Source organism: Aotus nancymaae, unplaced genomic scaffold (assembly GCF_030222135.1).
Source record: "Aotus nancymaae isolate 86718 unplaced genomic scaffold, 86718_ANA_hifiasm-v0.15.2.pri h1tg000036l, whole genome shotgun sequence".
In the NCBI taxonomy this organism is placed as follows: Eukaryota; Metazoa; Chordata; class Mammalia; order Primates; family Aotidae; genus Aotus; species Aotus nancymaae.
In genome coordinates this window covers 39,990,636-40,017,475 of record NW_026988450.1, presented here as the reverse complement: position 1 = coordinate 40,017,475, position 26,840 = coordinate 39,990,636, and the positions used below count along the sequence as shown (strand labels likewise).

The 26,840-nt window shown below is 36.4% G+C and overlaps 1 protein-coding gene across 4 annotated transcripts in view; it reads right to left on the bottom strand.

The window, feature by feature from the left end:
* Positions 1–20,933: 20,933 nt before the first annotated feature.
* SLC26A7 (solute carrier family 26 member 7) overlaps positions 20,934–26,840 on the bottom strand; it is a 207,323-nt gene continuing 201,416 nt past the window's right edge. For all 4 annotated transcript variants that reach the window (XM_064384356.1, XM_012465103.2, XM_012465104.2 and 1 more), the window contains 3 exons: positions 25,492–25,546; positions 25,304–25,407; positions 20,934–23,999 (listed from right to left, as the gene is read on the bottom strand). In XM_064384356.1, the coding sequence (XP_064240426.1) occupies positions 23,964–23,999; positions 25,304–25,407; positions 25,492–25,546 (195 nt within the window). In that variant the 3' untranslated portion in view covers positions 20,934–23,963. The remainder of the gene's footprint in view (positions 24,000–25,303; positions 25,408–25,491; positions 25,547–26,840) is intronic.

Below are 26,840 nucleotides of genomic sequence, written 5' to 3'. Positions count from 1 at the left end.
TGTCACCTGGAAACCACCACTGACTCCACTCAACAGCTCTACCTCCTTAGAGGATGATGATGTGAATAATATTGATGAGATCCACCAGTTTTGAATGCCTGTTACTTAGCAGACTATATACTGAGATCTTTAAATTTAGCAGGTAATTTATTCCTTACAAAAATTATATGATATTGGCATTGTCATCTCCAGTTTAAATGAGATGAGAAAAATGAGACTCAGAAAGGGTAAGCCATTTGCTCATGGTCTCTGACTAGAAACTCAGTTTAGCTTACCTAAAGTCTGTGTTCTCACCTGTAGGAAATATCATAATATAAATCTCCTTTAGGGGATTGGCCTTTCTGATTTAGGGTAAACTATCAAGCCAACTATCCTGGGCCTCTGACAGTTTTTAACTGAGACTTGCATCCTGGAAAACCTCTTAGTCTCACAAAAACCAAGACTGTTGGCCACTCTTTTCCCTGTCAGAAGCCTTAGAGGCTTCCAGCCCTCCAATCTCAAGAATAACACAATTTTAAGACTACTTTGAGAAGTAAACTTTAGGTTGCCTCAGAAGAAAGTAGAGAAGTATGGGAAAGCAATGCCCGTTTACTTCCCTTTTTCTTTGCACCGTTTGTTTCTTCAGTAATGAACAGAAGATAAAGCAATATTCAGCGGGGCCCTAGGTGTCACTCTTGTCAGCCTTCACATCTGAATCAGTCCTTGATAAAGTGGCCCACCTTACCTTTTCTAGTCCTTTGTTTTGTCTGTTGCTGGGAAAGCGTTCTGAACTGCTTTGCTGTGGATGCCTTTGCTGTTGATGCCTCAGAGCTCACCTGCTCCTGGTAGAGCTCAAGTATCGATGTGTCATGTGGTCGAGAGCGGAGATTTTTCCAGAAAACAATTGAAGCTTAAGCCTCAGAGTCCCTCACCCACCTGAGTCTTTTCAAAGTCCCAGAGAAAGACTTAAAAATATGTTCACATGACAGAATATTTCTTTTTTAAGATTTATAAGACATTTAACCTCAAATTGATTAAGATCGGTATCTCTTTCTATGCCTAGTACTCGTCCATCATGCATCATCTTCAGTGCTTGGCTTTAGCAAGGCTCTCTCTTTTGAGATCTCGAGAAGGAGGCTAAGTTGAAAATGTGCCATATTATGTAAAATTTGGAAGAGTGTTTTGCAAAGTTTCAATAACACAAATGGAAATTAGAGATAGCATATTTGGCTTTATATTTCATCTCCTTCAAGATTTATATATTAATCAAATTTTTTTAAACTCAGATAAAAGTTAATGGAATCAAAAATATAGGCAAGAAAATCAAGAGGAAATCATTCTGCAACGAGAAATAAATTGTAGCAAAACAAAAACTCACATAATATCAAAAGCGGTAATTCTTTATACAAAAAGATGATTTTCAAACGGAAATCATAAAGAGATATTTAGTTTGTTTGAGAATCCAGCTAATGAAAAAGAGCAAGTCATATTTAAATACTGAGAAAAAGAAGATTTAAATTACCTGTTAATTTGACCAGCATGAGTAGAGACAATGATAATAAAATACTCAAATACTTCAACAAAGACATTGACAAACTGGTTAATGCCATTGGTCAATTCAAAGACCTCTGAGGGACATTGCAGGAGAAAACTTGAAATGCTGTGAAGTAGCTAAGCTAGTACATGAAAGACATTTTAATGGAGGTTTTCACAATTTTGACAAGCATCTTAAATGTTCACATGATATTATGAATATCAAATTAGGAATCTAATATATTTTCAAAATTACCAATAAAAAATACAAATTTATACAGCCATACTAAAGGAAATAATTATTTTTTTCTTTTCCCTTTAAAAAAATTATATAATTGTTACATGAAGAAGTGAATAAAGAGTACATAGGGAAAAACATATTTATAAAAATACTATAGAAGTGAATCCATAAGTTAATTAATTAAAAATAATTATTGGCCCCACGCGGTGGCTCATGCCTGTTATCCCAGCCTTTTGGGAGGCTGAGGCAGGCGGATCAAGAGGTCAAGAAATTGAGACCATCCTGGTCAACATGGTAAAACCCCGTCTCTACTAAAAATACAAAAATTAGCTGCACGTGGTGGCACACACCTGTAGTCCCAGCTACTTGAGAGGCTGAGGCAGGAGACTCGCTTGAATCTGGGAGGTGGAGGTTGGAGTGAGCCAAGATCATGCTGCTGCACTCCAGCCTGGAGACAGAGTGAGACTCCGTAAAAAAAAAAAAAAAGTTAATTTTCTGAATTTGAGGGTTTGTGATTTTTTTCAGCTTTTTGAAATATAATTTGCTTAACTTTTTTTCATTCTAAATATTTGTTTTCCTACATAATTCCATTATCTCATTCTAACTTAAAGAGGGTATTCCCAATAGTTTAAGTTCCAGATCTCAAAGAACCTAGACCTGCTTTTCCCTTACACAAAATGTAAGGGAAAGTACTCACTTACTGAGCTCAGTAAATTCAATCAACCAGGCTGGTCTGGGGTACCATTGTGTGCATAGTCAGAATTTATCTTATATTACTAAAACTCCTACCTCCTATTTTAGGCAGTAGCTTGTAATTGAAATGCTCAGAACTTTCCTGTTTTCAGCACAAATATTAGAGAGTCTCCAAAGCAAATCTGAATGTATCCTTATTGGTTCAGAAGAATCCACCACTTCTTTTTCCCACAGTACATATTAGTATCTGGGGTTTTTTTCTGTAAATTTTTAGCCTACATATAACAGAGCCCCAATAGATGTTCAATCACATATTAATTATTTGCATGTATTTAAAAGATTCAACAGTAAGTAAAGTTTTGTGAATTTAATCAGATCATTTTGTAGAACCACCTGGTTTTGCTTTATTTATTGTAGGGATTTTATTGGAGTCAAGCCAGGCAACAGCATTAGAACTCAAAAAACCCTAAACATAACATATCAAATAGGCTCAACAGGACTACCGCATTTCATCCATCTCAGGCCATCTGGTTCTTCATTAGCCTAAATTCTACTCATTATCTATAGCATCAAGGATTGTGGCAAAACTAGATTCTATTGTGTAAAAAAGTGAAGTAAATTAAAGACAGCATGAATCAGTTTATTTGAAATAATTTCAACCTTTTCTGGAGATATCTGGTTATTTACTGGTATGAACAATCAAGTTTGCTTAAAACATCTTATTTATTAGAAACAGCACAAGTTTCACAACATTCAACAATGCTCAAGTTATGACTTAAATCCTGATTTTTATCCCAAATGTATGACTGATGACTTTAGAAAGATTATGTGGTAGAATGAAAATGGTAGAGGAGTCATGCCTCAGGATAGGAGACTATACTTCCAAGAATAAATGTTTTAGTATACACAAAATTTATGTCAGGAAACAAAGTCAGTCGTAAAATATTTAAAGCAGTCATTGGTCTTAAGGTGGCTGGATTTAGACATTGGAAGCACTCGACTGGGAATCAGACAGATCTCGGTTCAAAAGCCATATGACATGGGCAGATTATTGAACCAGCTCAGCCTTTCTTCATGTGTAAAAATGGCATAATAATACTGACCTCATAAGGCTATTGAGATGATAAATGAAAAAAATGTACTTAATGTACTTAAAAAATGTACTTAATACTTACCAATAACTGGAAGATATTTTTAACTTGTTCAAATAAGATTTGGACAACGATTTTTACAAATAAGAGGGTCTATATGTTATCTATGTAAAATACCTTCTATTGTGTATTTTACTTTGTTTGCCAATGTACAAGGTTATAAATGTACAAATTTTAAATAATCAGGATGAAACTTTTTGAAGAATTTTTTCAAATATAATTGTCAGGGAATAACTTCAACCTCATAGAGGAAGAGGAGAAATAGGTTACAACCATTCCATAAATGCCAAACATACACAAGACAGTTTATTACTCATAGCACAGCCAACAGCAGGAGCATTAGCACAGTGGTCCAGATCCCTGTCTCCAAATCCCATGGGCCCAGACGGATGTTACACATACAGTGGGTTGTACTGCAGCTGAGGAACCCAGAGCCAAGGGTCCAGTAGTTACTGAATAAACAGCAAACAAACCAGTTCCCCTCCACTAGGGAGTAAGCAGTTACATAGCAGGGACTCTGTGGTAACCCTGACTTGCTTAAGGGTCCCTGTGACTATGAAGATTGCTCGCTATCAGGAGATGGATACACCTTGCAGTTTATACACATGGCAGGAACATGCAGTGATTCTCAGGGCCCATGTCCAATTGCTTCCCTTAACAATGCTAATGTCAACAAAGAAAAATATCTTCCTTTGAAGTTCAACAGTAACTATAGATGCTGCTATTCACATACTCCTATTCTGATTCTGATTCAATTTGGAGAGCCAAAATCTACAACATTCCACTTTAAAAATTGAAGTTTTCAAAATGGTGAAGAAACTGCTTCCTCTCTTCCCACTTAACAAGAATTATCTAGCTAATTCGCCTTTACAATTTAGCACAATATTTCAAACTGGAATAAAATTATGTGATACAAACCAAGCACTTCATTTGGGATGCATGTTACTCTTTAGCATCTACATTTTTTTTTGAGATAAATTTCCACCTCTGTCTTCTACTCAGCCACAGGAGGACATACTAAGGGATAACAAAAACATAGAAAAATCTAGTAACAACCTACAAAGTATTAGCAGTTCTAAAATGAGTAGGTTGGTTTTAGGTTCTTCGATTGCCCAGAACTTAGTAAGTTGTTGACAATCAGAAAACATCGTCTTTTGTTTTGTTTTGGTTTTGTGTGTGTGTGTGTGTGTGTGTGTTTTTCTGTAAAGGTACAAGACAACACCATTTTAAACTTCTACAAAGCAGAAAATTAAAAAGAGTTTGTAGGATTATGCTAAACACCACTTAACACCATAGAATCTCAAAAGATCAACTGCCTGATATGATGTTAAATATACTTGAATGTGGTCCCACATCTCTGGGCCACTTTGCCAAGTTTCCGTCGGATGTGATTTGCAACAAGCAACATATTAAACCCCCATAAATAGTCATTACGATGTAAACACTGAACATTCCTTATTGTAGCAGTGAAAGCAGCCTCTCCAAAATATATAAAACAGAAAACAAATCCTTGAATTCCGTCTCAGGGCAGAAGGTGGATTTGAATTTGAAGAGATGCCAAATGGTAATTTTGGGCACAAATATTTCATACAAAGCTGATCTATTATGAGTAATAACAGCATATGTTAGTTTCTAAGTCAGTTTGCATATGTCACAGGAAGCACACCCAATTAGCATGTGAGGCCATTTGCACTTCAGCAAAGTTATTAACAGTAAATCATAACAAAGTAGGTATGTTAGAATTACACATACTATTTGAAAGATACATGAAAATCTCACACAAAAGCGGTAAAAGAGAGCAAAAGAGTATCTTGAATGAATTAAATCAGCAAATTAGCTTTATTTCTATTCATTCCCCTCTTATTACTATTATTATTTCTGTTTTCTTTTCACATAGGCAGTTGCTATGGCTTTTGACAGTTTCCTTTTAGTTAGCTAAGCCTGGGAGGATTAAAGAAGACATTTGGCCTTTATGGTTTTCTCTGTCTGAATGCGTATGTCCTGAGGAGAAAAGGAACTGTGCAAGAAGCTATTAAGCACCAATGAGCGAGCACGGATTTGGAATGTCTGAGTTATGTTCACTGAAACAGATGTTGTGTCCCAGAATTCCCTGAGCTGCCTCGGGCTTTTGCTGGTGTCAACCCTGTGGTAAATGGGTTTTCATAATGAATTTACTGTTAATTCTCTCTCACACACAAACCATTAGAATCACATTAAAGAGCTGACTAAATGCCACCAAGGCTCAGAGCATGACCGTCTTTTGTTCACTTCTGAAGAAGCTCTTAAGAGTCCAGAATCTCAAATCAATCATTCATGATCTTCTGGGGAGAGTAACGCCTCCCAGTGGCTGGAGAGGGGCAGAAACATTTACGGGGGTTCCCAGACCCCGATCACCAGGACAAGACTCTGATATTTTTCCAGATAATCATAGTAAAAAATATGGCTCTTGATACCAAATGTGGAGTATTTTAGTGAACTGACTCAATTTTTAAAATATTTTGTTTAGACATTTCCCTCTTTAAAAATGTTTTAGTAAATAAAAGGATCAAAAAGCTTTGGTTGAAGTAAATGAAGTGAATATACTCAAGATACGAGGATTCCAGATGAACCACTAATCATGGGTGGAACATCTAGAGAATACGACAGCTGAATATTTGTGCTCCGAAAATAAGAATAAAAGCAACAGGGAGAGTCATGAAGACGGGGACAGAAACAAAGATAGAACAGAGCACTAACAAAGGAGGCACCTGAAGTGCGATCTGTTTTTCAGAAAATTGCAGTGCCACTAGTACTGCTAAAATAACAACAAAAACAATAGGAGATACTACTGGTTGGCACCTACTATGTTTCAAGCACTATATTAATTTTTTTTACATATTACCTCATCTATTCCTCATATAAATGACAAGAATAAAAGCCGCTGCCTTTTGTAAATGTTTCCTCTGTACCAATCCCTGTTCTCACCCTTCTGTCCCCCTGTAGTACTCACTGTCCCCAAGCCATGTTGTGGTCCTTTCAGCATTTGAACACCTGAGCTCCTTCCTGTTTCTGAGATTGTGTGCATGAAATTTCCTCCCTTCGAGTCCTCTCATGCTTGCTTTCTCTATCCCAAGCTTGCTTTTGTGTTTGGGTGTCTTCCTCTTATCCATGGTGTCTCACTTTTAAACTTCCTGCTCCAAAAAGCCTTCTTGAGCAGCTTACCCAGAGTAAGTTCCCAAGGGTCTCACCCAGTCCCTCCTCTATCTCCCTATTGGCTATGTTATTCTCTACCATGGTGGTACCTTACTTTTTTTTTCCAGGGCACTTTCTCAATGTATAAACATTTATTTGTGTGTCTATTTACCTTGCAATGTCTCTCCATCTCTGTATTAAAACATCGAAGGTCAGTTGCTAGTTCCTTTTCATTCAGATATCTATACTCAGCACATAGCAAAGTAGTAGATACTCAATAAATATTTATTACACAAAAGAATTTGCTAAGTGCCTTGCATCAATTCTCTCATTTAACAAATAATCTTCCCATGAGTTTTCTGAGGTGGATGGACTCTTAGCCACATAGGTAGTGAATACCTAAGGTAAGATCCAAAACCATTCCAGTAGGACTTCAGAGCTATGATTATAACCATTATACTCCCATTTTACAGATCTGATAGTTTTTTTTCTTTTCTTTTCTTGTCCTTCCTTCCTTCCTTCTTTCTTCTTCCTTCCTTTCTTTCTTCTTCTTTCTTTCTTTTCTTTCTTTTTTTTTCAGAGTCTTGCTCTGTTACCCAGGCTGGAGTGCAACGGCTCAATACCAGCTCACTGCAACCTCCACCTCCCAGGTTAAAGTGATTCTCCCACCTAAGCCTCCCAAGTAGTTGGGAGTACAGGCCTGTGCCACCACTCCCAGCTAATTTTTGTATTTTTAGTAAAGACGAGGTTTCACTGTGTTGGCCAGGCTGGTCGTGGCACTCCTGACCTCAAGTGATCTGCCAGTCATGGCCTCCCAAAGTGCTGAGATTACAGGCGTGAACCACTGTGCCCGGCCCTTGATAGATTCTTAATATCAGTTTGATATAGACTTCTTGGGACTATTTTTTTTCAGGAACCCATCGTGATCTTGGCCAATGCACATCCTTCTGTGTGGCTTTAGTACTGCTTTTCTCAAGCATCTATCAGCTACCTTCAGTTTAGCAGCTCTGCAATTTACAGCCAAGTAGATTAAGAAAAGAAAAGGCAAAAGTCCTCCTACTAGATATGGAGCTCTCACTGTACACAAGCTTAAGGAATAAAAATCTCACCCTGTTCTAAGTTCATTGCTATGGGAAAAGTGTGCAGAAAAGATTCTTAAACACACTCTTGTCCCCTCTGATGATCCAAGATTTTTCTCTCCATATTTGCCATTATGCTTTGAAAACCAACGTTTTCTAGCCCTACAAATCATGACTGTTAGTAACTGACCTCAGATACAAACCACTTGTATGGATGGGAAAAAGCACATTCTGCTTTTGCTTTAGTAAAATTGTTTATACATTCAACGATTTTTGCCCATAGAATAGGTAGTTACATATAGAGATACATATAGAAAAAAAATGTGGATTTTCCTGAAATGATCAAAAAAGTGTGCCCAGATACTTGGACATCTTAAGCAATGTTTAAGACAAACTAGGAGTTATACTTTCTACCTATTTAGTGGCTTTAAGTATCAAATCTTACAACTTGTAAAGCACTTAAAATAGTGCTGACACAGTAAATAATCAAGAATGATAATTTATTATATTTTACTTTTAAATATTTTATACATTTTGCTATAAAATGCATCAATCACATGTATCGAATAACCTAGAAATATGTTCATTTTGTTATATTTTCAATTACTTATGACTTTCAATATTTATTTTGCCTTCTCTCGAAGTTGGTTAAGATGAAGGAGAGAATTGTCTCTGGTCAAGTTAAATTGCTAATTTAACAATGCCTTGCATAAGCTGTTTCCTTTTATTATTTTTCCTTAATGTATCTTTCAATTTATTATCATAGAAAGAAGTGGGATGCAGTATAGATATCCTGGAAAAAGAATATTGTTAAGAAATCTATGGGATAAGGCAGAGACAACTAATTGTTTAGGTCATAGATTGGGAAGTGGGAGTTATCAGGTAAGGAAGGAAGGCAGAAAAAGACTCTTCTGGGCAGTGAGCAAGCTCCTCCACTTACACTTCCTTCCCCTCCAGTTTTGTGTTGGCACCTACTTCTTCCAGCTCTCAATTGCTGTCAGGGGCTGCAACTGGCTGAAATAAGAAGTTGATGTTTGAGTTGCTGAGATAAAGCTGGATATCAGGACTTTTATCTACATCTACAGCTTTTGTCCATTCAACAAGCATGAAGGGCGAACTGCTATGTTCTAAGAACTGTTATTTTAGGAACTGACAATAAAGCATTGTGCATAGCAGATCTGCCTTCATAGAACTTGCTTTTTGGTAGGAGAGATAAATGATAAACAAAGATAGAGAGGTGATAGTTAAATAATGGAGAGGCAGGTAGATAGATTAGATAGACAGAGACATATAGAATGATTATGTCATTAATAATATCACACTGAATAACCATTATGAAAGCATCAGGAAAATGGCTAGAGAGGCTGGATGTGATTCTGGATATAGGGTTTTCTATGAAGTGCTCTCTTGCAGGGCAACAGAAGAAATCTTACTGAAGTTAGGGAGCAAGCCGTGTGACATTCTTGGGAAAGACCTGCCGCTCTGGACCAGATACTTTCATGAAGGAGAAATAAAGACCCATCTTGTTTAAGCCAGTTTTTTTCCTGTGGCAGTAGAGAGAGGGACTTTTACTTAGAGCTAAACTTGCTCCTAACTGAAAGAATGTTTCCTTCTAACTTTGGGTATGTAGTAGGTTAATAGCCACAAACTCCTCCCATTCTAATAAGCATGTTCCTTTAAACTGCAACTTTGCAATTCTTCCCACCCAGAGAGGTCCATCTCTGTGTCCCCTTAAATCATTGGGCTTGTGTGTATCTTGGTTTGATCAATAGAATGTGGCAGAAATGACATTCATGAGTGCCAGAGAGTGGGTCTCGAAATGCTTTTCAGCTTCTCCACTTTCTCTCTTATGGTGAAAAACCTAAGATAAAAGGCCACATGGAGAGAAAGTTCCAGCAACCTTCACCATCACAGCTGAGCCCGTCTCTAGCCAATCCGTCAGCTGCATGTAACTACAAGAATGTGCGTGGGTGAGATTACAGGAGATAAGTCAGCCAGCCAAACTACAGAATTCTGAAAGATAATACATTGCCAATTTTAAAGCTACTAAGTTTTGGGGTGGTTCATTTACGTAGCCATAGATAAGTGATACAGAAACTGGTATTGGTGTGGGGAGCTGACACAAAAACTAAAGACAACGTGGCATTAGTTTTGCTCTTGGGCAGCAGGCAAAGGCTGGGAGAGCAGTGAAGAAGTGCTATTGGGGACAACTAGAAAAGCAACTCAGTTATGTAGTGGCAGAACAACAGAGAAAATACAGCCTGTGGAAATTTGAAATATGGAAAATGAATGTGTGGATCTGTAAGGAGGGTGTCAGGCAGTGTTGAAAGGGCTTTTTAAGCTGCATCTGATAAGTTGAGAGGAGAGAGATGAGTTGAAAAGAGAACTGTTCAGTTTGAAAGCAGAATTTAGAAGAAACATGGAAGAGCTAGAAATTGCTGTGCTGAAAGATAAATTGTATTCACATGTCCATCCTGTAGAAGATACTCAGCGTAAGAAATGATCTTAGGAAAGACCATTTATCGTAAGTACTTATTTAAGTATGTAGTTATAAAACCCTTTAAAATCTGGGAAAGACATAAACATGGTGTCTGGCTAGCAGGCTCTTGATCTCCCCACTCTTAGAGTCAAAAAGACTTGTAAGAATCAAAAGTGTGTTGGGTAACAGCAGTTTTATACACCCAAAGTAGACACAGAACAGTCCTAAAAAGAATTATGGATACCACTTTGGGGCATGGCATCAACTCTGGTAAAATTTGCAACAATTTTAGGGAATGGTTCTGACAGGCCCTGCCTCTTTGGGCCAAAAAAACAAACAGAAAAAAAAAAAAAAAGGCCTCTGGGTCTTGAACTTTCTATGAAAAAGAAGCAGCTATTTCTGACCAAAAAGTGAAGATGTCTTAGAGAACAGAAACAAAAGGCCAAGCAGTGTAGCCAGATCCAAGATCTGTTACTTGTTACAAGATCCAGTAACAATGAATTCAAGAATTACGCCCAGGTTGTAGAACTGGGATGTAACCAAATAACATCTCTGGCCCACAAAAAGGGGAAAACAGGTGCCCTACTGTTTCTCAGAATTGCTACCATATTGAGACTGCTTCTCTTTTTACTCTTTTTTAAAAATTTATTATTATTTTAGAGTAGTTTTATATTTACAGAAAAGCTGCAGAGATAATACAGAGTTCCCATATACTCTTCATCTAGCTTCTCTACTAACATTTTACATAATCATGAAGCATTTGTCACAACTAATGAGCCAAATTGTATAGTTTATTCCAATTTCACTACATCTTCTCTAACCTTTTTCTGTTTCAGGACACCCTGTAGAACACCACAGTACCTTTAATCATCATGTCTCCCAGCCTCCTCTGGTCTGTGGCAATGTTTTACTTTATTTTTTTGCATTTTATAACATAGACAATTTTGAGGTGTATCTGCCAGGCATTTGGGACACATTAAAGGTATTTGTCTCTCCACCTGGGTTTACTTGATTTTTTTTTTTTTTTAATGGTTAGACTGCTCCAGTCCTAGAATAATTTTTCTCCAAGGAGTCCTGCTTCCTTCTCTTGGGTAATAGTGTTAGAAACCAAAATCTGGGAGCTGGGTGTGCTCATTGCTCCATTCTTACTATTTTAAAGGGAGTGTCTACTGTGGCGATTCTGTCCTTGTCTCACCAAAGTGTGTTGAAGATCACTTGTTTTTTGAAATGGTTTGGCTCTGTGTTCCCATCCAAATTTCATGTTGAATTATAATCCTCAATGCTGGATGTGGGACATGGCAGGAAGTGATTGGATCATGGGAGTGGTATCTCATGTTTAGCACCATCTCCCTAGTGCTATCTCCTGAGTTCTCATGATATCTGGTTATTTAAAAGTGTGTAGTACCTCCTGCTTTGCTCTTTTCCTTCTGCTCCAGCCATCCAGGGCATGCCTCCTTCCTCTTCACCTTCCCCCATGATTGTAAGTTTCCAGAGGTTTCCCCACCTGTGCTTTCTGTATAGCATGTGGTACTGTGAGCCAGTTAAGCCTCTTTTCTTTATAGATTATCCAGTCTCAGGTAGTTCTTTACAACAATGGGAGAATTGACTAATACATGTTTCTAGTTCACATATCTCATCATCAAGAGAAGGAGATATCTGAGGAGCCTCATCCATACCCAACCAGATGCTGAGCATGAGGTCCTAGGCTTAAAGCCTGGTGCTGTAACTGGGGTGAGACTTTGAAGCTCCTGAATGGGCTAAGCATACTTTACACTAGAAAATCATTTAATAGAACCTTTTATCTGTGCCTTTGCAAAGTGGCTTTGCTGCTTCTCCTATACAGAAGCATAGTCTACTTCTCTACCCCCTTGAAACTGGACTAGCCTGTGGTAGAAGAAATGTGGTGAAAGTGACATTCTTAAATTTTTTAGCTTAGGCCTCAAGAAGCCTTACAACTTCACCTTCATTCTCTCACAATCCTGTGGCATCCAGGCTTTTGAAGAAGCCCCCCAAAAAAGATCATGTAGACAAAGGGAACTCAGTCATTTCTGCTGTCCCAAATGAGCTCAGATCCCAGCTAATTCAGCAGCTGAATGCAACAACATGAGTGAGCCCAGGAAGACCAGCAGCATCCAGTGAACCTCAAAATCATGAGAAATAACGAATACGTTTTAGAGTAGTTTGTTAAGAAGAAATGGATAATTCACACAGTATAATAATTGACTGATATAAAGGCCGCTACTCTATTAATCCAAATCTACTTTTCTGTAAGTCCCATTTACCCACGTCTGGGTTCTTGATAGGCAATAATGTATGGCAAATTGTGATTATGAGTTAATAGCTGCATTTTCCTTTATCATATTTTAGTCTCCTTACAATGACATATTGAATTAATGCTTTAACTATGAAAGAGAGTTTTATCAGTAGAAATTTTGACAGCTGTCACAAATTGACAAGAGATTTGGAGAATCAAACCTTCTCATTACCCTTCAGATGGCATCTTAGAAATGCCTGCTTACTTCATCTGAAAGTAGAGATTAGTTATCAAGGAGTAAAGCTAGGTAACTGCAGTGTAATTGTGATTAAAAACTGGCAGGTTTAAAGTGATCAATAGGGGCAGCAGATTTTTCATGAGTCAAGTTCTATTTACCTCTTCAGATTTGCTTCAAATCACTTATTGTTCCCCCGTTCCAATCATGCTAGACTTCTCGGTTTCTTGAAAATGCCAACCTCTTTTCTTCAGTTGATTTCTAGGTTTTTAATACTGTTAAATATCTTTTTATTTTGATTGATTGATCATTTCATTCATCCCTCAACAAATACATAAGAAATATAACATTTAAAGGACCAGGAATACACCAATGATTACTAGATTGCCAGTACCTTTAGAAGTATATAAGTAAATAATTATGATAAAATATGGTGAGTATGTAACATTAGAAGAAAGAATGAGATGTTAGCAAAACATAGGTATGCATCTAACTTTAACTGGGTCAATTTTAATAAAGAATATGACTCAATTTTTTGAAGTTTGACTACTCCTGACAACCTTTAAGCTTCACACCTCTCTCTTTCCCTTCTGCCCCACATTTGAGCAAGCTGATAAGAAAGCTGGGATGCTTTCTCCTTTGGTGCAGTAAAGTTCAAAACACTTCAGGGACTTTCCTTCAAGCTTCATCCCCTAACCACCATAAAAAGCTTAATCTAGCCTCTTTTCATTGTTGTTCAAGTAACTTTTAGACTAGCTTAAGTAACATGCCCAGCTCTTACCAGAAGGCCAAATTACGTAAGTTAATGAAACTTTCCATACCCTCTTGGTGCCTTTGTGGCATCATCAGTCTCAAACCAAACTTTGGGTGGAGGTACCTGTCTCATCTCTGAAAAGTGACCACAAAATAAGTGATCATAGACAGTAGCTTTAATGGCATCTTAAACTGTGGGCACATAATATGTGGGATTATAGTTCTTTTTCTTTCCTGCTTTTCCCACAAGTATCTAACATCCTTAAGGGCAAATAATCATTCATTCTTGTGCCTGTTTCAACCAGCACGGTGCCTAGCTCATAAGAGATGTTCAATTTTCTTGATACATAAGTGATTGCTAGAAGCCAAAGGAATATGATTTATGAAAAAGAGTGGTCAAGAATATAAAACCAAACAAAATCAATAAGAACAGGACTGGTAGACTATAGTTACATCCAGTCTAGTAAAACAGATTTAAGCCACTTGGGAAAGAAAACTAACTGATAGAGCTGTGCCTTGAAAAACACAATAGTAGTTTTGTTTTTTGTTTTTTTTTTTAATGAAACCAAATTAACAAACAAGGTTAAAGGAAACAGAGTAGCAGATTGACCTTGATTAGAAAAGAAGGACAATTCCACCAATTGTTTAAAAAAATACAAGTACATGTGTATTTGGATGTATATATCTTTAGGTGGCCACACAATGAATAGAAAGTTGAGGAAGAAAATGCATAATGACTTCCTGAAGATACAGACAAGGTTATCTGTGGAAGGCCCTTGGGAACAGGACTTAGAAAGGAGATTAAAGATGTAGTTTCAGCTTAGAATACTGGAAAGTGGAAATGGTAGTTACTAAGCACAGAGAAGTGAAAGCGTTGTCAGCATTAAAGTTTCACTCTAGGATAAAGAATTTTCAGGAACACCAAACTGCAGAAATGGGATCACCTTCCAGCCACTTCATCTGGATCCAAACAATTGAGTCTATATACCACAAGAGTTGGAATCCTGAATCTCAAGAACAGAAATATCAAATTCACCCCCATTTTTACTCATACTGCAAGTAATTTTTCTAACAATTGTTGTATCCTATTTTTTTTTATTCTCTCTCTTTCCTTCACATTGCTGTTGACCTAGGTGGCTTGCCCCAGGCAAGTGTTGCATGAGAGGCACAGTGAAGTCCCCACACAGCTCTTCTGCAACTTGGGCTGCAGAACATTGTTACCTAACATGCACTTTAGAACAATTTCTGATTTCTGTTTTGGATTACGAGATGGAGCCCAAATATATATTTTATTAATTTTTGGATATTCTGCACATTTAATGCAATTAAATCTATTATCCATGGGAAGAGAATCACTTTAAAAGTGGATAAGAAATAAACTACAGTAAGCATGTTCCAGAAAATGAAACTTGAAGACATAGATTCACACATCTGGCAGTGATTCATAATTGAATATCATTTTCTCTCTAGTTATGATAGTTTACATCAGCCTCAATCCCCAAACTGAAAGTAGCTGAGTAATATTGCTGGCACCATCTCTTTATTCCAGCTCCATATGTGCAGAATAAAAGGTTTAACTATGATTCACTCTGGTAGCATTACACAGGGAATTTCAATGAAGGTGTTGAAAGAAAATAATTACCCATATAGCCTTAGGCTGGAAGGGAAATATCTCCTTTTCTTTTATGATGTATTTCTAGTGGATGTGTGTGAGAGGCAACCTGGAGGATGGGATCATTTTCTTATACGACTACATCAATATGTGTTGGAAAAGTATACATTTGTGAAACAAGAAGATTTAAATTTTCCATGATAAGGGATATTACATCCAAACTTCCAGTCTTAGGAAAACTATTGTAAGCCACCCAGGAATATATGAATAGGAATAATATGTTTTAGATACTTTCTGGCCCTGACATACTCATATTGAGCAAGGCTTTGGTTTATTTGACATTGTCCTTTGCAATGTGACATAACTACGTATCCAGCTTTTGTTACTAAGAATAGCACTATAGGGATACTCTACAGCCACAGTATATTATGGCTGACGCACAGGCTGAAACAGATGAAGTGATGAAACATAAGTACCTAAGAATTATAGTACAGGGCTTCTTTCAAATACCAGACTAAAGAAAGTCTTTGTGACTGTGATCCTAAACTTTAGGGTCTAAAACTAAAGGGATTATTATTTTAAGACAAATATTCCCAAGCCCATCCCAAATAAATCCTGATTCACTAGATCTTGTGTAAGCCATTGAATCTGTTTGCATTTGGCAAACAAACACTCAATGACAATTCTGGTGTAGATATTACAAGGATCACATTTCAAACAAGAGTCAGGAGGACTCTAGCGACATCATTTGATTGACTTTAATTGATTAAACCTCTACTCTGTTAAGCTAGACCCTTACTGCTTTAATGTTTCATTGGCTGAGTGAAGAGGGACAATTGGAAAAACAAAAGGTTTCCATGAGGCAAAAATTAGATGTCAGTCTCATTTGGGGCAACCACACCATTATTCTCAAATTTCTCAGAGCCAAAGCAAAGGCATAGATCCAAGCCCCACAAAAAGTTGCAATGTGGGAAGAATTGCATTTGGCTTCATGAAACCCAGTTCTGCCATGTCTTGCCTCCCAGAGATGGGGTAAGCCCGGCCCTCTGCAGCACCCACAATATTCTTAACCATCCTTCTTCATCAAAATTTATTGTATGCTTTGTTCTTTCAGGTCTTTGGTGACAATGTCTTATAAGCTCATTAGATGAACTAGTTATTCATAAAGCTAACACGTGTTACAATGGCATCCATGTGTTTTTCCTTTCATATACTATTTACTACAGCCCAAGTGAATAACTAATGATGAGAACTTCAAGCCTCTTGGAAGACTGTGAAGTAGATATTTGGACTTAGAGGACATTTAGATACTCCTGGAATCATACCACCACAGGGTCAATCATGCCGACCAACTTTCTCCTGAAATATCTTTTGTAAACCTGGCCTTATCTTCAGTCCTTATTTCTTCCCACAAAATACATTCAGTGCCCAGAAACTGCATTCACTTCTCCTCCTTTTCTGCTCTCTCAGGCTTTGTTAGCATAAATAAAGGTACCCTTATTGAAATAATACATCCCTAAATATAAATTTAAGAAACTAGGGAGGATGGAAAATAGGGAGAAGCCTGTAAGATATAAATCAAGGTGTAAGGAAGTATAGAAAGAGAGGCATTAAATATGAAAGTTGATCTGGAAGACACATGATAGTCCAAAACAGGCTCTGCATTTCCTCACTTCTCTAGCCTATGGGTCCATAAGTTGCTTCAAAACCAAGAAGTTTTTAAAAAGCAGCTCTAGCAGCAAAGGAAATAAAGATGGATTTCTAGTTTTATTTGTATTTATTTCATTATCAAAGCATTTTATTTTTTAATGTAACAACTGTTCTTGTAATTTATGGATAGTTATAGGACTTATTAATGAGCCAATTTCCAAATGACTCCTTAAAACAAGAGGCTCCAAAAAAAAAAAATACTGGAAAACTTCCTACACTTACCATAGGGAATATTCTTTATTATACAGAAGAAAAATGAGATAAGCTTGATCAAAATGAATTTCTGGCCAGGTGCGGTAGCTCATGCCTGTAATCCTAGCACTGTGGGAGGCCGAGGCAGGCTGATCACCTGAGGTCAGGAGTTCAAGACCAGCCTAGCCAACATGGTGAAACCTCATCTCTACTAAAAAATACAAAAATTAGTCAGGTATGATGGTACACGCCTGTAGTCCCAGTTACTCGCTTGAACCTGAGAGGCAGAGGTTGTAGTGAGCCGAGATCACACCACTGGGTGCACTCCAGCCTGGGTGATAGAGTGAGACTCTGTCTCAAAAAAAAAAAAAAAAGAAAAAGAAAAGAAAGAAAAGAAACAAAAATGAAAGAAAAAATAAAAACAATTTCCTGTTTCTGATTCAATAAAAAAAAGTAAAGTAAGGATTTTTGAATAATAAGTACTTTAAAAGAGATTGTTTTGGAGAACTTAATCAATTTGGAGTAACTGAGTATTCTTTTTTAAAAAAAGCAAATCAAAACAAAAGAAAGCAAAAACTCAAAGTGGGAAGTTATCAATAAAACTGTTCAGTGCCTATCTCTGTGACAACTGGTGAAATTAAGCAGGTCTATGCTGTTATTTTGGTTAAAACAGTATGATAGCTTAGAGAAAACTAGTTAATTCAATTCCATCTTCTTTAATGAGATAGCTAAACTTTAGTAACCATCACCAGAATATTATATGCGTCAGCTTCTGAATCACAATTGGCATGTTGCAAACCCATTCCTGACCATATTACTCTGTTTCATGGCCATAACCTCATCTGAGTAGCCAGATATGACTAGTTATTTCTATGCTAACCTACTGTCTCTAGTGGCAGAATGTTTTAACCAGACAGTTCATGATCAATTATTATGTTTTTAATATAAAAGCATGACATACAGTAAATGAAAATACAATTCTAGTAAGCCTGGTTTTCAGATTGAAAAAAAGAGAAAATCATTAAAAGTCTGGGAAATGCATAACTCCCTGCAATTGACTAAATTGTGTTCCTGCAAAATTCATATGTTGAAGGCCTAATCTCCAATGTGACTAATATTTGGAGATAGGACTTATAAAGTGGTAATTAAGGGTAAGTAAGGCCATATGTATCAGGCCCTGATTCATAGAATTAGTGTTCTTGTAAGAGGAGACGGCAGAGAGCTTGCTCTTCTTCTCTCTCTCCTCCTTGAGGACACAGAGAGGAGGCATCCTTCTACTAGCAAGAAGAGAGCCCTCATTAGAAACCAAATTGGCCAGCTCATTGGTCTTGGACTTGTAGCCTCTGAAACTGAGAGAAATACACTCCTGTTGTTTAAGCCTCCAGTCCATGGTATTTTGTTGTTGACAGCCCAAAAAGACTAATACAGATTTTGGTACTGAGAAGTGAAGTACTATTGTAAAAAATAACTAAAAATGTGGAAGAAGCTTTTAGAGGTGCATGCTAGAAAAAGCTTGGGTTGCTGTGAAGGGACTGTCATGAACTTAAGGCGATTGTGGTAAGGAATGAAAAAGAAAACAAGAGAGAAAGCCTCCACCTTCGTGGAGAATAAATAAGTAATCATAAATTGAGTGTTAGTAGAAATATGGTCATAACAGGCCATTCTGCTGTCTCAGATAGAAATGAGTAACATCTTATTGGAAACTGGAGGGCAGGTGACTCTTGTTGTAAAGTGGTCAAGAACTTAGCTGACACATGTTCTAGTGTTTTTTGGAAAGTAGGAACACAAGTGATAAAAACTGGATATTTAGCTGAGAATATTTTTAGGCAAAGCATTGAAGGAGTGGCTTAGTTGCTTCTGACTGCTTTTAGTAAAATGTGATGGCAAAGGGGAATTGAAGAAGGAATTGTTAAGCAGAAAGTAACAATAAATTGAAGATTTGGTAAATTATCAGTCTACTCATTGTATAAAATGAGAAACATTGTTCTGAAGAGAACACTAAGGATGTGGTTAAACAACAATTTGATAAGTAGATTAATATGGTTATGAACTATGAATCTGATTAGCCACCTCAGCAGGAGACAGAAATAGAGATAAAATTATGTCAGCAAACCACTGCTAGTTTGAATGGAAGGGGACAGAGATGGGACAAAATGAAGGAGGGCTGTCAGATTTTTTAGGTTCTAGAGGACAATACCATAAGGCTAATCAGTTGTAAACATGTGCTATTCTTCAAGAAAAGAAAGAAGGACACCACAAGCAACTCAGAGATCACCCATTCTGCCTTATTCGTTTCAAAGGGTGGGGACATTGCCTCAATTATAATAGGTCAGACAGCCTCAATTTCAAGTTCTAGGGGTGGGATGTCCCTGCAAAGCCATGGAACTCTGTGGACCTCTGGAGGGAGGACTGATACCCCAGAGGGTCACAGAGGTAGGGGATCAAAGCAGAAGGGATTATTTTTACATCTGGAGCTGATGGAATTTTCCTTGGTAGGTTTTGGACTTGTTTGGGACCTGTCACTACTTCCCTGTTTCTTATTTCTCCTGTTTGGAATGCAATATCATTTTTATGATCATTCCACCATTGTATTTTTTAAGCATATAGCTTGTCTGGCTTCACAGATTCACAATCAGAGAGGAATTTTGCCTAAGAATTAATCATGTTTCTATTCTCATCCATATATCATTTAGATGATATTTTATGAAACCGAACTTTAGACTTGTGGGTGGATGCTGGAATGAGTCAGAACCTTTGGGGCTCTGAGGATGTAATAAAAGCATTTTACATATAATAAGGACATGAATTTGGTAAAGCTAGAATATTGTGGACTGAACTGTGTTTTCCCAAAATTCATATGTTTAATCCCTCACTATCAAAGTGACTGCATTTGAACACAGGACCTATAAGAAGGTAATTAAGGTTAAACAAGGTCATGAGGATAGGTCCTGATCCAATAAGATTAGTGTCCTTATAAGAAGAGTGCTCCCTCTTTCACTCTTTCTCTCTCCCACATATGAGGACATAGTTTGAAGGTGGCCATTTACAACCCAAAAAGAGAGTCCTCACAGGAAATCAAACTGACTAGCACCGTCCACTTGGACTTCTCACACTCCATAACTGAGAAATAGCTTTTGGTTGTTTAAGCGTTCTAGTCTGATATTCTGTTATAGCAGCCAGAACAAAGACACTCTCGTTAATCACCTTACTGCCACCCTATCTAGGAAGGCAACACTTTACCCTCTGCCATACTTCCTATCATCTTTCCTTAATATATTTTCATTTTGGCACATATTATTATCTAACTTACAATAAATGCATTTTAAATGTATTCTGTTTATTTTGTCTTCCCTCGTTAGATAATAAACTTCATGAGGGCTTTTATTCTTTTTCTGTTTTATTATCTGCCATATCTCTAACACCTAGAAGACTTCCTTAGCTTCTTATCTTTGGAAAAAAAAATAGCCTTTAATATACTGAAGAACATTGAACTTAGCCTAGGAAGTCAGGAAAGGCAAATAAACAACAGTATATAATGAAGAGCCAAAGCAAATTAAAAAAATAAAATGTATATATCAATTAAAATTAGAATGCAAAGGATGTAAACCTGGTAAAAGAGGATGTGTAAATGTAGTTTTGTAGCAAAAAGTATTTTTATCAGCAGTCCATAAATTAAGGCACCATACCTTACAGTCCTAGGTTGAAATTTTGTAAGAATAAATTGCCAAGAATAATGGATACTTCCAGGAATATTCAACACAATACTCTGTGGTCATTCCCAGAAACAGTATGTATTACTTGCTTTGCAGGAGAGTAAATACTCTGAAATAATAGACACAAATCCATTTAAGCATAATAGTTATCATATTTCAATTTATTTCCATGTAAATTGGTTGTTACATGCTGAGTTAGTACAAAGAATTATAAAAAAGATAATTAAATGTACTGAAAAATATAAAAAATAAGTGCGGCATATTAGACTACATAATTTTTAACTAAAAATCTTTGGATTGTGAAAGTACCACTTAACTCCCTATTTGAAATCTGGCCACAAACTCATTGCCAAATAGCATATTCTATATTGAATTAGATTATCATCCAACAGAATACAGAATGTGCATTTCTAAGGCATAATGTATGTTCAACAATATACTAATCTATTTTGGCAACCACTAAATGTCAAACATTATCCATACAGGGTATTAACACATTAATGTTTTCATTAAAAAAGAAAGATTTCTTTCCTCATTACATTACACATTTATAGAATAGAGATCTGTCAAATAAATTACTGCAAAGTAGTTCAAGCTAAATCTTCTAACACTTGAATCATATAATCGGGGGCAAATAACCTTTAAAATGAAAGACAAATGGTGAAATTTAAGGGCATTTAATTTGCATAAATGTAATGTTAACAGTCTTTTCCTGGTTACATATTTTATGCTTAATTTATATTTGTCACTCAGTTAGGTCCTTAATACTCTTATAGGTCAGTTTTAATTTTTTCCAATTTTATTTTACCATAATAAGCATTATGGAAGTAGTTTGTCATATATAGAAATAAGGTAATCTCATAAAAATAATTCAGTGTGATTCTAGAAACAGTCCAGCATCAAGACCATTATACAGTTTTTGTGTTGTCAATGCCTACTTCGAAATAAACATTTGCGTTTTAGAATCTTGTGTGTCTAAACTCATGTTTTGCTCTTAAGCTCTCAGAACTCAATACCAGAGACTTTTTCCAGGTTAACAGTCATCGTAGCCTTAGTGTTTGAAAGTCTTAAAGCAAAGATCTTCGAAAGGTATATGGTTTGGTCTTTCTTTACTTTGAATACAACATTAGCATTTGACACCCAAGTTATGGGGTTTAAAGTTTTATCCACTGAACTTCTACTGTAAACACAGAAATGCATTCAAATGCAACTGCTCTGACAATACTGTGCCCATTTTATCAACAAACTATAAAAATCATCCATCAATTAACTATGATTTTAATGTCAGACCTGATCCATAATCTCTAACAAATTAGAAAATGCCTGCATTATATAAATTCAATTACAGGAGTTGCATAGCAAAATAACAATTTATACACATCAAAATATATATTTTTTAACTTTCTTTGACTCATGCTTCTCTGCTAGTGACCAATGGATTAGAGATGATAAATATTACCATCCACCATTGGACTAATTGGACAAAGCAGAATAAAATTATTTTCTCTTATGAAACTTCACTTCCAATTATTACTTCTGCTTTTCCCTGGAAGAGTGTTTCATGGGAATGTGAATTGACCTCACTGATTTCAATCCAAGTTAGTGATAAAGAGACTGAGGCTACCATATGGACAAAGACTATTTTTTATAGTTCATTTCGATCAAAATTGGAATGGTTGGATATGTTATAAGAATTTGAAATCTCTATTAATTCTCTTTCATTTTACTACATTGCCTTACCTAGGATTTAATGTTAAAATTAAGGGCCATATGAAGGTTTACTACACATTTGCTAGAGACCGTTTTAATCCATCACTTGGCAGGCACTAGAATTTACTTTTATAGATGCCAGAGAAAGATCCTAAATGGCTGGTCTTTTAATTTTATTTTCAATCTGTTTCTCAAACTCACTTTAAAGTACCTAGCTTTTTCTTGCTCTGGTAATTTTTAGCAGTTAAAATGCTGTCAAAACTTAAGCATAATTATGTGTCTATGCCTATCTTTGAAGGTGGGAATTATTTCCTAGGTAAATCATTTTGCTAAATTAAAATGTGAAAATCTATGTACTTGTATGTGATTGAAAGTATACGTACAAGTATGAAAACAATAACACACAGTTCAGTCTAGCCTATGGTGTTTGTCAATTACTCTTTTGGTTTGGTGGGTTTGTAGATAATCACATCAAGCTCTCCTCTAACAAAAGAAAAAATTCTATGAAGATCTACATATCTATCCATCCATATGGATACAGATAAACATATTATATTGACTACCTCTGAAATAAGAAAGTCAAAAACTATTACAGTTCATCTTATACTGGAATAGCACAAAGCTATTCTGTTAGTGATATTTTCTGATCTAAAAATTATGTTTTTGAAAAAATATAAAATGTGTAATTTTCACATTCTTTTTCTCTAAGAAAACTTCAGTGGAAAACAGACCCTCTTATTGGGTAGCAATGTTAAAATTGGAGCTATTGGGTCTGAAAACCCTAAGCATTTCCAATATTCATGCAAAACAGACCAACGTCAAGAACTTGGTCTTTCGATCACAAAAACATTCCTGAATACTTCAGGAATGGATGTGTGGAAGGATATGCAAACAAATTATTTCCAGTTTTTCATTTGTTTAGTTTGGTTTACTTTTTGTGAATTTCACATCTTACTGTACAAAGGAATATCTAGCCTTATTGATATTTCAGTGGCCTATGCAGAGAGATGTTGTGGGGAAATGGCATATTTGCTAAATTGTTTTTATGTATTAGTTACAGATTATCTTAAAATTTTATAAATGGCTTGTAAATGTTCCACATTGCTTATGATAAAAGTATTTCTCAATTTTAAACACCAACTTACAGTACAATAGAAATAAAACAACACAAAATATTGTGATAAAAGGAAATAAAAACATGTTTACCCTTCGACACACTAAAACTAAAGGCATAGTGATTTCTATATAAAATAATTAAGTGAATCTTCTTACTAACAAAAATGAGAAAAAGTGTTGGCAGTTCTTTCCAACGGTTATGCACTTACTAAGTCACATCATACTTATTGTAGCTGAGGTCATCTGTAGGAATCCAAACAACAAAAAAGTTGTGCAAAATGCCAGCATGTGGCCTCTTCAGGCAGTTGCTAAAGACAAGAGTTTTACTGCGACGAAAGGCTCTCAGACTTCACTGTGATCATTCAGTTTGCTCAAATTCTGAAACAGAAGAGGAAAAAATAAGTATGTGCTATTTACTCAACTCTCAAGTTGGTACCATAGTAAAAGAACAGTAGTAACCGAGGCAAGCTGTCCAGTTAAGCCAAAAAAAAATGAACATTTTATGAGGCATCACAGTAGAGCAGTTCAAAGCTCCAGGTTCAAAGTCAAACTTCTGACTTTGCAACCAGCTCTACCACTTACAGATAGTGTAATTTCCTTGGTCAGTTTCCTTGTTACTAAAAATGGGTTAAATCATTGTATCTACCTCATAAGGTCATAGCAAATTCAGTTAAACAACATAGTAAAAATTTTAGAATATTCCTGGAATTTTGTGAGAGCACTCAATATATATTAGATACAATAATAATAGTGCTATTATTATTTTTTGTAAATATATATAGATCTGATCATACATAATAGGGATGACTCTGCGAGGCACCAAATGTTGTTCTAGGGATGAGGAAAGGCAAAACAATTCAAAACTCAAGGAAAAATAGCAGGAAGTCAAAGCTCTAAGAACAACTGTAAAACTAAACGATAAGCCCAGCATTTGTAAGATAACTTCAGATCGTGTGAGCGCTAGACTCTGCAAATGATATTTCCAAAGATTGCAATATAAGCTTAGAAGCAAGATATCAGAGCAGAAAAAACTTAAAAGGCCATATTTAGAGTATTTAGAGTTTTTATATTTGAGAGAGGTGGATTCAAATCCCCAGATCAGTAAATCCTGAAAGAAGCATTTATTTTACAAGTAAGCAGTTTGCAATTGATAGCAGTTTGCAATCCTCAGAGCAGTGACATTGTTGGAAGATCCAAATTATTATATATATATTTTGAGATGGAGTCTCACTCTGTTGCCTGGCTGGAGTGCAGTGGTGCGATCTTGGCTCACTGCAACCTTTGCCTCCTGAGTTCAAATGATTCTCCTGCCTCAGCCTCCTGAGTAGCTGGAACTACAGGCGTGCGCCATCAGGCCCACCTAATTTTTGTGTTCTTAGTAGAGACGGGGTTTCACCATGTTGGCCAGGATGGTCTCGATCTCTTGACCCTGTGATCTGCCTGCCTTGGCCTCACAAAGTGCTAGAATTACAGGCGTGAGCCACCGCGCCCGGCCAGAAGATCCAAATTATTAAACAACAGTTCATAACTGGCCTAAAAAAGGAATGGAAACATCCTTTTACTTCTAATAGAAAGTCTGAAGTTGGGGGCGGGGTGTTAATAGATTTTAGATGCCAATGGAAGCCTCAATTCTACATTCTGGATTTTCTTATAACCCCTTCAGGCCATCTTGATCAACTCACCTTATTTGCATGTATATGACTTATTGCAGCAGATACTGATTCAAAAAAAATTGGTTTCTCTGAGTCTAGGTTTCCATAATACTTCATTGCTTTTATCAAGGAAGCTACAAGAAAGCACAGGTGATATAAGAATACATGTGGAAGAGCAGAAGAATCACATTCACATTTAGCCAGGGACATTCTCTTACCCGTACAATGGGCCAACAATACATCCACATTCCTGCCTTTACAGTCCATGTAAACCTGGAAGAATTAAAATAGGGTACCCACAATTAATTCAGAATACCCAGCAGGAGGGAGTAAGATGGGCTTCAGGAGAAATCAAACTTTCTTGAAAAAGAAAAAAAAAAGCCAATGTTTATGAAGTCAAACCACCAGAGGGAGGCATTGTTACACAGTCAGGCATAATCTGCCAAGCATCTAAAAGACTAAGATTAATACAGCAGGGCAACTGCCTTTATTGCAACTAAATTTGACCACTTACCGTTTTCACATCATTTAATAAAAGTAAAAACATTGCCTTTCCTGTCCTATAAGAATGATATAAGATTGTTCTAAATCTCTTATTAGAAGACAAGAACCCATTTGTGAAAGTGAGGAAAGCTGCTGACCTACCGCTTGCTTTAATATTCTGCAATAATTTAGGCATATTCACGCTCTCTACAAACCCTGTGCATGAATGGCAAATTGAGAACGTCACCATAATCCAAGCCAAGTTTGACTACCCAACTTCCATTTTAAAAGGAATGCAAGATGAGAAATTCTAACTCATTTGTTTGGCCTCTTTAAAGAGTTTGCCTCTTTTGAGTCCTAGAAAATCTCAAGCAGAAACCACTTATTAAAGGCTCTGACCTTAAATTCACCCAAATCAGAGTCAGTCTATGAACTTCAGTAAAAGTAAGTTTAGCCACTTTACTTTCCAGAGGGTGGATTTCATTATCTAATAGTGATGTATCTTACACATAAAGTATAGAAAGCTGCATTTACAACACATTCTAATAGTCTGCATTATACATTCAAAATTTCATTCATATTATTCCAGCAGTAAGAAGTTCTTTCTATGTGATAAGAATTGTGAAATAATAGGAGATACATTACTGAGGATAAATGAGAAAACAACAAAAAACATGGACTGTATCTTAGCTATTGAATAAATGGCTCCCATTTTTGTAAGTTAAAATGATTAATTCAAGGTGACCTCCCAGTGTTTGACTTTTTCTTAAGCTGAGTGAAACATAAACACATTGCTATGGGTGGTTTGTTGATGCTGATAAATATAATCTCCAGTTCACTGACCTCACCAGTGTCCCAAGTAAAAGAATAAAGAGAAGTCACCCTACTTCCTTCAAACTGCAACTCCCATGAGAATGTTCCTTATGCTAAAGCAACTAAGAAAACAATACAAGGAGTGTTGTTAGAAAGCATGAAGCCATGCAGGGCTGAGGAGTCTCTGTGGCTCTTCACTCTGAACCTTCTTCCAGGGTGGCTGGAACTAAGAAATAATATTAGCTGCAATGATATTATTTATACTTTAAGG